Genomic DNA, 13,977 nt, shown 5'->3' on the forward strand with positions numbered 1-13,977 from the left:
TCATATATTCACATATAATGTATTTAAACAGAAAATAAATCTCCTGACTACACTAATTTATTATTTATACTTTTGTTTCAAAAGAGGAATCTAAACCTGATTACACAGAAAACATTCTGTAACTTTGGTTTTCCAAAAGATACTTTCTCAGGAGACCATTTAAAAGGTACTCCTCAAAAAAAGAGGAAAAATAGGCAAGGTCAAGTTATGCAAGTGCAGCCTGAGGGCTACCAGACCGGCCTCTGAAATAATTTTTTTTTTACTATGCTGCTGAGCACAAATTTACACACATTCTTTTCTTCATGCCTGTATTGATGCAGATCTATATCCATTAGCTAGATTTATCAGTTTGTTTTTTTCAGTTGATCAACTTCTTTTTTTAAATATATATATACTTTTTTTTTAATACAATTGAAACACAGGGATGCTTTTAAAAAGATATGCACCATACCCTCCCAGTATTTTTTGCTCTCACAAGTAACATAAGCTTGGCAGATCAGCCCGACAGGGCAGGAGATGAATTCTATCACAAAGAGCAGTCTAAATGTATAGCATTTCTCTGGCAATAACCTATAGCACTGGCACAGCTACTCTGATGAAAGAACTCCATCCTCCTGATGAATGAGCTCCATTCATCAGCTACAAACTCCGCCTCTACTCAGTTTTGACACTGGCGAGCAAGGCACAGCTGGGCAGCCAGTAGTAAGCACACAGTGTACTTACTCAGGCTACCAGTCAAGTCTGCGTACAGAGCAAGAGCGAACATCAGGATGCCTCAGCAGTACAAGTTATAAACTCTCCGCAGCAGTGAGTGTCTTGACAGTTTTCAAGAAGAGCTCTTAAATACTAGTGCAGAAAAGTATCTCGGCTGAGACATGAATATTTCATTACCCTTATCTCAATTAAAATTTTCCCTACATCACTCTAGTCACCACTGAGTAACGGTTAAAATGGTAAACAGTACTACACGCAGACTTTTAGACCCAAGAACAGTGCAATAGGTTAATTCAAATGTAGTTACTACAGTAACTAGAAATCATGTTAAACAGGTCAAGATAGATCATTTCTCTGCCCTGAAAAACAGTGATGGATACTGGATTGCAAGTAACTTCCACTGAAACATGTGACACCGGTACGGGACACCCAGCTGTGCCAGGCTGGCAGAAAGGAACATACAGGGCACTGAAAAGGACCGTCAAGAAACAGGAAAAGGGGTAAAGTCTGCAAATGGTGCAAATGGTACTCCTCGAGGGTATCTGCTGGGCAGTCCTGTGCTTCATCACCACAGACTGTGCATCAGGACAATAAACCTTTGCTCTGACCACACCACACACAAAATCTGACCCCACGGTCGGTAGGGTGATGGGAGGCACAGGGTGCTCTCCCTGGCTAGCAGGTGAATGCCTGGCCGGAGGGATCGAGCACACTGGTATCGCTGTGTCGGTGCCCATTCCAGACCCGAGGCATTGGCATCTTCCCAACCCCTGCCTAACGCAGTCACCTCCACTCCTTTGGCAGTTTACTGCAAAGTAGATACAACCAGGTGGAAGAGCAAGAAAAGCAGTGTGAAAGTCATGCGTAGCTTTCAAGCATGCTACTTAGATGCCCAGGCCTCCAAACAATGTATTTTCTTAGGTCAGACAAGATCGTAGGCTTGCAAAACAAAGCCTGAATAATTCTTTCTACCACATACCCTTTACATCAAATTGTCATTTATTAAATGATATAAACTGTTCACTGCTCAACAGTGAAAATTCAAAAGCCTTAGAAAGTACTAAACAGCTAACTTTTAAGTCTTCACATTAGCTGTTTGCCACAAAAACTACAGTGACCTCTCTGAAACTCTTCTTGCAACCCAGCAACCCCGCTGTCCACAGCGCACACTTGAATGGGAAGGCAGGAAGAAACTAGGGCTTTAATTAAATCTCCCTTAATCTACCTAATTCTGCAGCTCAGGACTGTGGCATGTTCCCACTATTCAGAAGGGAAAAACTTCATTCCAATTAAGAAAGATTCACCAGGCTAGGATTCTCGTAAACCCACTTTATCAGGTCTGAAGAATCTCTACTGAGGAAGAAATTAGCAGCCAGGCCTGCCCTTTGCACCTTTGTATAACCCCATCTCTGCCCTCGCAGGCTACTGCCTTGCCCCCTAACAGTGATGTTAACTGTGACAGATCTGACTCAGTACAGCGGACAGGTTTTTGTCTTGTTACAGGGCTTTGCTCTCACCACATCTCAGTCTCTACCAGTGTAAGGACAGGGGACATGTGGAAGCAATGTGGTGGGCGGGGGGGGAACCCCAGCACAAAAGGAGAGGTCTTAGGTCAACACTACTCAGATCTATGAGAGGAAGACTGGAATCTGCCAGGCAACTAGCAGGCAAGTTTTAGGGGGGGAAAGTCATGTGAGGGTTTCTGATGGAAAAACTTATTTTGTGAATTTGCTGAATATGCACAAAATTATTACAACAGATCTCTGGGGCAGGGGCAGTCTTTTTGTTCCATTTATATCCTAAAGATCTGGACCCTAGTCCTTGGATGACATCTTCTAAATACTACTGTGATACCAAAGCCTATAGTACCACTTAGAGATATGAAAGCAGTGAGATTTGTGCACGTAGCTTTGGCTATTTAGCTTCAAGTAGTCCTTTTCCTTCTCCAGATAAGGAGAAACCCTTTGGATAAAAATCTGAAGATGACAGCATCTTTGGTGTATCCTGAAAAAGGAACGGTCAGAGTACAAATACTCCAGACAGAAATTTATCTCCCGAAGAATTCAGAGGCTAGGTTGAAATAAAAAAGTTTCACTGGTAATCGAAGCAAGGGGAAACGCTTTGTTCAGCATGTTTCTGCCAAAGCACAAGTAATTTCAGCCTGCCTTAGAACAGTCTCCGTTCCTGTGCCTTTGCTCTTGGAACATCTCTTTTTAATTGAGTGCTTTTAAAACCTCATTTAGCTTCTCTGCTTTATTGGGTGGAGTCATATTTTATTTCACTTCTGCAATACCAAATAGTTTCATTGCTGTAATAACTGAGAACAACAATTAGACATAAGTAGTACTTTGAAAATCTGTGGACTGAACTTATAGCAACAGACCTTAATCTTTGCGTCATTTGCCTTTTCAAAGGACATAACTTGTATGTAACAAAAATGTCACCCTCACCCTGTACTGCTCATCCAGAAAATGAAAGCTCTGGTGAGAATGGTTTTTTGGCCATGAAATCTACTGTGGCACACAGAATGCACAACAGTGGTCCAAGTTTTTGGGCCTTGTGATAAGGTATGGACCTAGGGACACCTTTCAAACATCAAGAAACTGCAGTTCCCTTGCTACCCCTAGCACACCACCAAAGGCTGTACGTATGTTTTAGATTTTATACAGATAGCGATGGACATGTCCACAAACGTTTGAAAATGTGAGAACTACAGAAGTGCTGGTCACCAACTCAAGCCAGTTAACCTTCTAACCTATTTTTCTCTACTGATACATAGATTGAATCTCTCCCTCCCTGCATAACTTTTCTCCCCTGACCTAGCGATTTGCACAAATTCATAGAAGATTTAGGAAATCAGTATCAATTCAGGCAAAAGAAAAGATTTTTAGAATAATTTGCCTACTCATAAAATAATCTGCAAGCCTTTTACACAGCTGATGGAACAATGCTTCATATCCTGGCAAGTTACAGCTAATTCAAATCCATATAACAGTAACATCAAAGAAAATATTTACCTGTCTTCTATTATCCACTTAAAATTTATTAAAAAAAGTATTGCATTTAAAAACCTCATAGAACCTGGATTTACAAGCCCTCAATTCAGAAAGAAACCTTTTAATGAGCCAGAAACTTTACAGTAAAGAACTGTAAGGCTTGCATGACATGCATTTTTAGATCAATGTTTTCAAGGTCTTTAACTCAGCTGTACAACAGAACATTTATTTTCCTGTGACTGAACTGTAAAAAAGCCTCCTAAAATGGAAACAGTACTTGGAATCTCACGTTTCTTTCTCCTTTTTTTCTAACTGTACTTACAAATGGCTTAGTAACATACAATGGCTTAATTTATGACTTTAATAACATTAATAACAACGGCCACAATGTAGCACAGCAACTGCAGATATGCCCAGTTTTCATGGTACAGTTCAATCACTTGAATCACTTTGAGAATCGCAGGATTTTTTCCTCTGCTGATTTAAGCAAAGTTCTCATAATAACGAGTTCTGTTACAAGAAGTACCTCACGAAAACAGAATTTCAGTTATAATAAAATTCATTTAAAAGCAGTTTCATGCTCTAACATACCTTACAATGAATGCTGACCTATACTGGCTCTGTCTGCCACTAAGCCATGAATTCAAAACTGGTAGAGGAAAGAGGGACCAATGTCTCACCTCAAACAGCTGAAAATCACTGTGTAGATGATAATGGCTCATCTCTAATTTAATTTCTGTCCTCTCCTACTCTGTTGTTAATAGCAGGTAATTTAAAAAAAAAAAAAAGGGAAAAAAGAGAAAACATCCCCACTCATCTTCCCTATGCCCCTCCTACAATGGTGATTTTTTATTTATCCAAATGATTTCTCTTATGGTACTTTGGTTAATACAGTACATGCTAAAATGCTGTCTCAAAGCCCATCTGATGTGGTCAGTAATTGGCTTACCGATACATCTCTTGTGAAACACACTCATAAAGCTCCTCAGCAGTAAATTTTATACTGTTATTTATCTAAAACAAAGAACAAAGAATTAACATAGTAATTTACCAAGTACCACATATCGATTAAAATTATACAGCTGGTATAACAGATAGGGTTAATGTATTACCTAACAGGCTCTCAAGTTGAGACAGTACATAAAAATGTCATGCTATATATTATAAAATCAAATATTACAAATTAACAATCATGATTGTATGTAATGGGAGTGACAGATATCACTCCAGCTCCATTTTCTAACAATTTCTGCACAGATCTGAAAGATGTTAAATAATTCTTCCTCCCCTCTTAACCTACCCTATAGTTCTATAGCAAATGAAGTAAGTTCTGACTCTTATTAAATATAGTCACCCTATTGTAGAGGCCCAAAACCCATATATATTTTCCTGTATAGAAGAGGACTGCAAATCTGAAATACATAATATACTAAACGGAAAAATACCTCTATTCTACTGCAAACATTCAGTTCAATTTCTCTTCTTAAAATCTTACAGCACAAAAGAGTTAAAACTTCATGAACAGCTGGTAATGTAAATTTATCTTTTTTTCTCTGAACTGCAGCCAATATTCTCCATAGAACTACCTAATGCAATGCACTTGCTTGTTCTCTTCTTAAAATGACTAGGTCAGGGATATTTTGGTGACTTCAGCTTTAAGGCTTTTTACTCTTGACAGCGAGTCATTCACAACAAATGAGTGCTCAGAAAGGCATGCAAGCAACTCAAATACCGGTAGAGATTCGAGTAACTTTTGGTAGGTACCAACTAAAAATATATTTTTATGTCCAACACCTAATAAATAAGAGCAAATCTTCAAAATTCTAGCTTAGTGGAAACACAATGATGAGATAACTAACCTTACAACTACTTTAAATAAAAACTGTAACACAAGTGTATCTGACAAAATATTAAAGAAAACTTCATACCTCATTGCTTATGAGGAAGTTATAGAGGGTCCAAATATCTTGGAAACTACTGGTTGGGGTCAAAATTCTGAAAAAGAAAAAGTTTTGCCATTTTTTTTAGCAAGTATAAAAGGATTCTAGGGAAGAGTTAAAAAAACAGTCAGAACTGCTTCATGAGAAAAAGAAATCTGATTACTTTCTTTAAACAAAAAGAAAATTCTGATCATTGAAGAATTTTCCCTTCCACCCATCCCATTCTACTCCCCTAAAAGAACTAAATGAGCTTATTATTTCTGTAAGGACTTTCTATGAAGGTTTTTCCTAATTAAAAAGTCAACTGATGTTTTTATGGGCAATTTCTCTATATAGATGGGAAGAAAACCAGCAGTAATTAAAATCCTTTTGTTTCACATAAGCAAAGCCTGCTGTATTAATGTGGAGCAACAGAAAAGTGACATACAATGCAAAACTTTCCCACACTAGCTAAAGCTTTAACTCATTCCCTCCAGTATTCTCATGTACAGCTCAAATGCTACAATTTACATACCAGTTTTGCTACTTCTAATAATAACTAATTCCCACCCAATATTGAGAAGTGAAAATAGGGTTTGACAGCTGGAGAGAGGTGTCTTTATAAAGAACCTAGTATCATGTGAAATACTGGTATTTTATTTAGCCACGAATGCACAGAGCAGCCAGCAACTTTCAGTCTTTCCCAAAATCTAGTCCTTGGTTCACCACGTTACAGGTGGAGATACCACCCGCAGAAGAAAGCATCAGCTTTGGTCTCTCTGTAACGTGGTGTGAAGTTCTGAGAGATGTACACCCTCTTCCACAAGGCTCCAAAAATCATCCAATAAGGAAATGATTCTCTGAAAAATTAATTCTCCTAATCTATTTAAGCAGATACAATTCAGTCATACCTCAGTGTAACTTTATTTGCATTCACTAGGAAAAAATGGAACCCTCTTAAACATTACAAAACGCACATTAAAATCTACATTAAAGACCATGTAACACTTTACATATATTAAGAACTACTGATAAAGTTCTGCCTTATATTAAGTTTTAACTATGTAAATCATGATTAAGAAAATGACTGGATTTGGAAAAAAAAAAATTTAAAAGAAAAAATCTTTTTGGGAAGCTCTATTTACTTTCCCATGGGAAAGTGCCCAAATTCTCCCCTCGCTCCCCTTGCAAGCTGTAAGCCTTTATAAATGAATTAATTAGGAACTGAAAAAAACCAGAAAACTAACAGAGTAAGTTAAAAATCCCAGTTTAAAAAGACATTGTATTTTAAACAGGCTGGAAGACTGTGACACACCACAGGATTTATCGTAACTTGTAAGTCCGCTGCTTATTTTCATCATGATTTTACATAGGAATTATCACTGTTACAAAAATTAGTCACACATTCTTTCCCCCTTTGTAAGAAGATGCACCCAGAATTTTTTTCTTAAACTAAAACACTTAACCTGCCAACTAAAAGTCAGCAAGAGAACCAATTGGCCAGTTTTCCTAAAAATACCTCGAAGCCTTCAGCTGCTACCTCAGTGAGAAAGCTATCAGCTTTGACAGTGTAAAACCCCGGCGGAGACAATTTGGCAAACATCCTTGGAAACGCCGGGAATCTTGGCAGCTTGGACTGCATCGCAGCTAAGATTCCCACCGACCAGCTTCATGGAGCCATTAGCCAGCAACCCTGTCTGCATGGGACAAAGCATCAGCTTCAGCTATTGCATCAGTCATCTGTAATATAAATAAATTAGTATACCCGAGCCTGGGAAAGTGTCATTTCTATTGCTGATGACTTTTGTGCCATTCTGCCTTCTATTTAATGCAAAAAGGAGGAAAGCTTGCTTGCATGCTTGCTTTCATAAAACGGAATGCAAAACCGTACAAAACACAAAAGGTAAGATAGTACTAATAACTTCACGTGAAGGCCATTACATATTGCCATACAGTATGTTGGGGCAAAATATGTTCATCACTGTGTTTTTCCTGCTGTGGCAAGGACACATATGGAAGGGTGTAAGGTAAAAGACTGTTGCCACAGCTGAGTTGCCAGTGGGAAACCCAGCCAGGCAAGCTTTCTATAGGAAGGATGGAGGGGGGTGGGAGGAAAGGACAGCTGGTGAGAGAAGGACCTGTATTAATTATGGGCTTCTGGATTTTGTGGAAGAAAGATGTATGTATGAGCTAAGAAAAGATAAAGGAAGAGACTGAGAGCAGAGTGGAAGGCAGGATTAAACGGTGCTGCCTTTCCCTTTGACTATACGGCATCTCTGCATGGTTATTTCTGTTCATCTGACTTCCCAGGGCAGAGAAGCAGAAACTCAAGTTTCACTCCATCACTGTTAGCAAGGCTACATTTAAAGAAAACCAGTTTGAAAGTAATTTTCAAAGCACTATTAGACTGTAATTCCAAGTTCATTTTTAGACACCTGGTGTTGCACTGATCTTGAACTGTACTGTGAGTATGTAAGCAGCCAACACGCCACCCACATTTCCTTTCCCTTCACAAACGTAACACCATGAAAGCACCAGCATCATATACACTGTATTTGATCTTTTCTCACTGAAGGGAGCACTTTTCAATGATTACTAGAGAATCTGAATCTTGACACCAGTTAGGATGCTGCAGACTTAAAAATTATTCCATTGATGTTTCCCAGACTATGCACTTTAGGCACTCAATAAGGTAACCCTCACCACTCTTCGTATTCATTTCTTGTCAGGACATCAAATTGGAAAACATACTTATTTTTGTACTGGTGACCAAAGCGTACTAGCAAACAGCTAACATTATTGGTTTAGCTCACTATAAGTTGCCAGATCCCAGCTGGATGCTCAAACCAGCTGTGCTTCCAGTTCTTTGGAAAAAAAAACAAAGTAAAATGTGTCAATAAGCATACAAGTAAGTTAATGTTAAATCCTATAACTTATTTTATGGTGTTTGCTTGGATTATGACAACAATTGCTTCTGGGTTTATAACATGAAATGAGAAGTCTGACATTTGGCTCAAAGCTTTACAATATCTTCAAATAAAAGTCATTTGTTGTTTTCAAGGAAGAACCATTGCTACACACAGAGGTACTGAAAAGAAGTTGGTGAGAGAAGAGCTTGCACAGTAACTTCCCCCACAAATTCTTAACAGGTCAACATTCATAAAGCATGCTTATTGCTGTTTTCAACTAAACAGGAACTGGAATACAAGCTCCAGTCTTGGATTATATTTTTCTGTAGAAAACTGTAACACATTCCTGTCTGCAGGGCAATGATTTCACACCACCACTGCTGTCTACTGGTTTTAATCATTTTATGTTCCTTTCATCTCCTGTAGCCACCATTCTGTGTTACAGAAAACAGAAATTTTAAGAGAAGATGCACATTGGGAAATCTGGACGTTTGTATGCACATCGACTCTGCATCTGTTACTTCACTAAATCAAACTGATCTAATTTTCATCAAGTTTCTCAGTGAAAAAAAGTCTGTCTCGGCTATAGAACTATGTCTAGAGAACACCCTCTAAATTAATAATACATGAAGCAAATGAGCTCTTACGTAAAATTCTTCTAATGAGCAATCTGAATCTCATTATTGTGACTACTGCAATATCTAACCAGTGCTTTTTCTTCTCTCTCAACATGACCTCAAACGTATTTCAAAAGCAGAGGGTGGAAAGCCACTGAATTGTTGCCTTTCCTATCAGCACAGCCATGCAAAACCAAAATACAAACGACCCCATGTTATGTACTTCAACATTTAATTAATCCAAACATCACACTCTGAGCAGGTGTTGGCAAGGATGCTGGGTGACATGAAAGTTGGATAGCCACTAAAATACAATTTGTTGATCCAGCCCAGAAACGATAGTATGGTTCCATGCAGTTTTCTGAAAATATTTAGTACATGAGGTAGAGAAGAGCCTGTCATAGAAAGCCACAAAAAGTGACTATGGGTAACAGCTACAAAATGGAGGTTAGATATTGTTCTTGGGGCAGAAGGGAGAAAGGAGAATCAGATTTAATGATTTCTATCACATAAGCAATAGGTCTTCACAAACCACTCAGAATGTTTCTTTACCTATTGTGCTGTCACTCATCTGATGCCACACACATGCACAGAGTGTAAGATACGATAATAAAAAATGGAAATGGATAGGAAATAGCTCATGATGTGGCTCCTCACTTGTGCGCAGAGAAGACCTGGGAAACAAGCAAAGCCCATCTGGAAAGGATCAGAAAACTAACTTATCAAATAGAAGGGAAAAAAACCCACAAAACAAGCTGGCAGTGAAAGCAGGTCAGCCCGCCAGCTGCTCACAAACACTAAAAACCTGGGCTGTGACAAGTAAAGCATATGGATAAAAGTCGTATGAGACTACACGGTAATCACTCTCAAATCTGGCCAAACCTCTACCTCAGTATTTGCCACACTGAGCCATTCCTCTTTAACAGTTCTATGTAATCGCCTGTGGCATAAGACTGATAAGACTGTCATAAAGCATTAACCAATTCGATAAATCCGTGCGGTTAATCAAAAAAGGAATATGCCTTAATTGTATAAAAGTCAGCTTAGCCCATTAAAAGCCCCGTTTAACTTCACTGTCAGAAGACTGGGGAACAAAAAGATGAGAAATGGAAAACCAAAACTTCTTTGTGGCTTATTAACAATTCCTCATTATGCTGCACTGCAATAAGGGACTCAAACTGGTGTTACAATGACCAACACATGCCAGCGTTTGGTTCAACATCAACCTCTTGGAAAATTAAGTGTATTTTTCCCAAAATAAAGTCAAGCTCGTGCTTTCTTCTATTGTGGAAGTACTTCAGATGTCAGATCCTAGGGCCACTTTGTCTAGATGCCTATTCCCTAGCTTTATAAGGTCAGTCCAATTCCCTAGCTTCACAAGCTTTACATGGCTTTTACAAAACTAACTCATTTATTCCAACTTTTCTGCTTTTTAGACTAGCTTAAAGGCAACAAGGCTTAAGCAGCTGCCACAGCATCACCTCTGCCCTGCACCTTGTTAAGCGCTGGCCAATTTGAGCTGTATATGGCAGAGGTCTTGAAACTTTTTAATTTCTTACAGCTCTCATTAAAATAGGCAGAAGGGTAAAGGACAAATTTGGACCCTGGCAGCAGAGAAGGCTGTAGGTTAAGTTCAAATGTAATAGGACATGTCAAAGAATCCATGTAGGAGAGGAAACACTACAATTAGGAGGAAACCTTTTGTCAGATACTGCACATTTTCAGCTGTATCAGACAAGATAATTGAACTGAAGGATACAACACTACAGAAAGATGAGCTTCAGAAATGCTATTACTGATATAAAGTGGTTTTTTCTTAGTAAGAAAGGGGATGTTTCCACATTAGTGCTGGCCCCTGAGGAGGGACATTTCTACATACAACATTCTCCTTATGGCTCATCCAACCATAATCCTGCTCTCAGCCGTGCCAGTCTGACTATGCTGGTCAAAATGCTCCATGGAGTTAATCCCAAAACATTCAATTTAGTGATTAGTTCTGATACACACTTTGCTCCACTACTGAGAAGATCTTAAAAAATTGTATTTTTAATTTGCAAATGTTTATGGGGTCCTCGTCTAAATCAGTGTTTTCCAAACAAATAAAATCATTAGGAATCTGAGAGAAATTCCATTTAGATAACATATTAGAAAAGCAGAATTCAGGTTTCTTACTGCAGTAACAGATAAATATTTTTACATCTGACACTATATTAGTATAAATATTTGAGCATTGTATCTAAGAGTATATGCTGTAAATTGTGAGTGATTTTAAAGTTGGCATGTGAACAAACCAATTACTTCTTAGTGAACAGATGAAAAAAATCAAACTAGAAATAACTATATCAATTCACCAAAGACTAAACTTTCTTTTTTCTTTTCCGTTAACAAGGATTTCTTATTTAAAAGTAACTTGGGCAGGAAACATGAAGACATGTACAGTTCCCTAGGGGTGCATATAAACCTTTGAATCAGAAGTTATATTCAACCAAGGGAAAATGTCGGCTAATGCAAACCCCTACAGATACATTTAAATGCTGCTGCTGAAGCCTTTGAAAGGGTAAAGAAAGCTATCTGTACTGAATATTCCAATCAGTATGTTAATGGCAAAATTCAACAGAAACAAGACACAAAATATGTTTCAGATGACTGATCACGAAAGCCTACAAGTACTTCCAATCTTCTGCTGGTATTGGTCGACACATTAATTTCAACAGGTTAAAAGAGAAACACATCCTGCACGCAGAAAGTGGAGAAAAGTTATGATGTAATTTAAGTATAGAGTCAAATATATCTCAAATATATATACCCCCCAGCAGCAATACCTTGCAAGGCATTCTGCACTACTTAGAACAAGATCTGTAACAGTTAATTATCTGTGATAAGTACTTAAACCTCTCTTCTCTCCAAAGATGAAGGGCCCAAACATCTTCCAGGCGAATCAGTGGAAGAATTTCTGTAAGTCATGAAAGATTTGTCACAAACTTGAAAACCCCAAGTTCTGGAAATACTTCCGTTGCCTCAAAGAGCTACTTGAAAACCAAGAAATTATTTTAAAGATTTTTGAAGATAATTATTTTCATTTATTTTAAAGATTTAATTTAAGAGACCTTAAATTAGGTCCCCTAGTTAACTGGTTCCAAATAATACCCAACTGAAATAATACACAACACAAATGTAAACCATCACTGAAAACAGTCAGAAATATTATTCAATCCAAAATTATTTCAAAACATGTCATGGTTTTACAATTTGACTTGAAGTATAAATTTCAGGGGTTTAATAATCTTTGTTCATTGCTAGTCAAAGTAATATACATCAACACATATAATACCCTCTGCTGTCAAAAGTGGAAAATAGGTATTTCACGTGCACTTTTTAAGTGAGTAAATCTCAAGAACACACTGATACAACAATGGCTGGGAGCATTAGCTATGTTTGATGAGACAACTAACTCATACTTGTTTAAATACATTCCTGCTGCCAAAAGAAGCAGCTGGGTTATCAACAGTTGCTAACAATACTAGTTATTGTCTTCATTTTAAAGCTGAAGCACTGTAAAACATTTATGGCATGCAGTATTTTGCAGTATAAATACCATTCTGCTACCAATGTTGTCAGAAGAAGAAGCAAAGATAAAATTAAAAATCTGTATGGTATGACAAAAGTTACAAAAATAGGGTAAGATGCAAAAAGCTGTTAATAAGACCTCTTCCATGAAACAGCTCTTCCCCTCCACTTTTTAAATATCTATATTTTTCATAAACATGTTCTGGTCATCAAGTCTACATAGTTGTAATAGTGCCACTAGTAGTGCCACTAGTGTAGTATTTTCTTTATGAGGAAGGGTATCATTACACACATTTATCTCAAGAAGTGTGACTGCGCTTTCCTAATTGTTTTTAACAGTCTAAAAATCTGAACTTGTAATGCAGTTGGACTTTCAATATAACTTATTTGTAAAACTTCCAAACTTTTACAAGACAGTTTCTCTCTTCTTTGTTCTGGACAGCAAGGAATAGAAGGTAACACCGAAAACACTTGTATTTTATCACTAAAAGCTGTATTACCTCCAAATATTCAAGCTAGAACTTTTTCACTACTTTTTCTCCAGCTACCTCCTTTTCTGCAATCACACCATTAGATTAACTATAAGTCACTGAAAGGATTTTTTTCAAAAATCAAGAAAAATAAATATACTCTAAGTTCAGTTTTAGAAAGGTTGAGCGACCTAGGCAAAATGAGCCTGCCTCTCGCTTTTGAAAACTTCAGACTTTTTGTTTTAATACTCTGTAATATATATAAACCTACAATGAGTCATAAATATGGCTTCTGACTCTTTGGAAAACCTACTCAGAACTCTCAAACTAACTTAAATACCTACACTCAAGACTAAACCAGATTACATGTTACAGTCTCTCTGAATTTCTTGCTCCACCGATGCCCCCTACTGCAAATCTGCAGAACAAACTCAGAGCAGGCATTTCTAAATGCAACCTTGCAAGAAAACTACTTCACTCTGAGAATCATCCTGGATGCATAAATACTGTATTTCAGTTTAGTGGTAGAAAAGAAAATTTTAGGAAGTATGAAAGGAATTTTTAAAGCCATTTCATAAATGTTATTGAGTGTCATGGTAATCATGTGGAACAGAAAATAGCCTCTCCATTTCAAATAAAGTCAAATGACAGAATCCTGTTTATCTTTGCTCCATATATTCTAATGGCTCTAATCAAGAAAGTACATCTTTTGTAAAGTAGACTTCTCCGATATAATGTTAGACTTTTTTATTTTTACAGAGCTCTTCCATAACAGGAAATGCAGG

The 13,977-nt window shown here is 37.6% G+C and overlaps 1 protein-coding gene across 1 annotated transcript in view; it reads right to left on the bottom strand.

Annotated features, from left to right (window-relative positions):
- SWT1 (SWT1 RNA endoribonuclease homolog) overlaps positions 1-13,977 on the bottom strand; it is a 40,558-nt gene that overhangs the window by 2,627 nt on the left and 23,954 nt on the right. The window contains exons 17-18 of the mRNA XM_075710947.1: positions 5,639-5,705; positions 4,660-4,724 (exon numbers count right to left, since the gene is read on the bottom strand). Of these exons, the coding sequence (XP_075567062.1) occupies positions 4,660-4,724; positions 5,639-5,705 (132 nt within the window). The remainder of the gene's footprint in view (positions 1-4,659; positions 4,725-5,638; positions 5,706-13,977) is intronic.

The sequence above is a fragment of the Pelecanus crispus genome, chromosome 5 (assembly GCF_030463565.1).
Source record: "Pelecanus crispus isolate bPelCri1 chromosome 5, bPelCri1.pri, whole genome shotgun sequence".
Taxonomy (NCBI): Eukaryota; Metazoa; Chordata; class Aves; order Pelecaniformes; family Pelecanidae; genus Pelecanus; species Pelecanus crispus.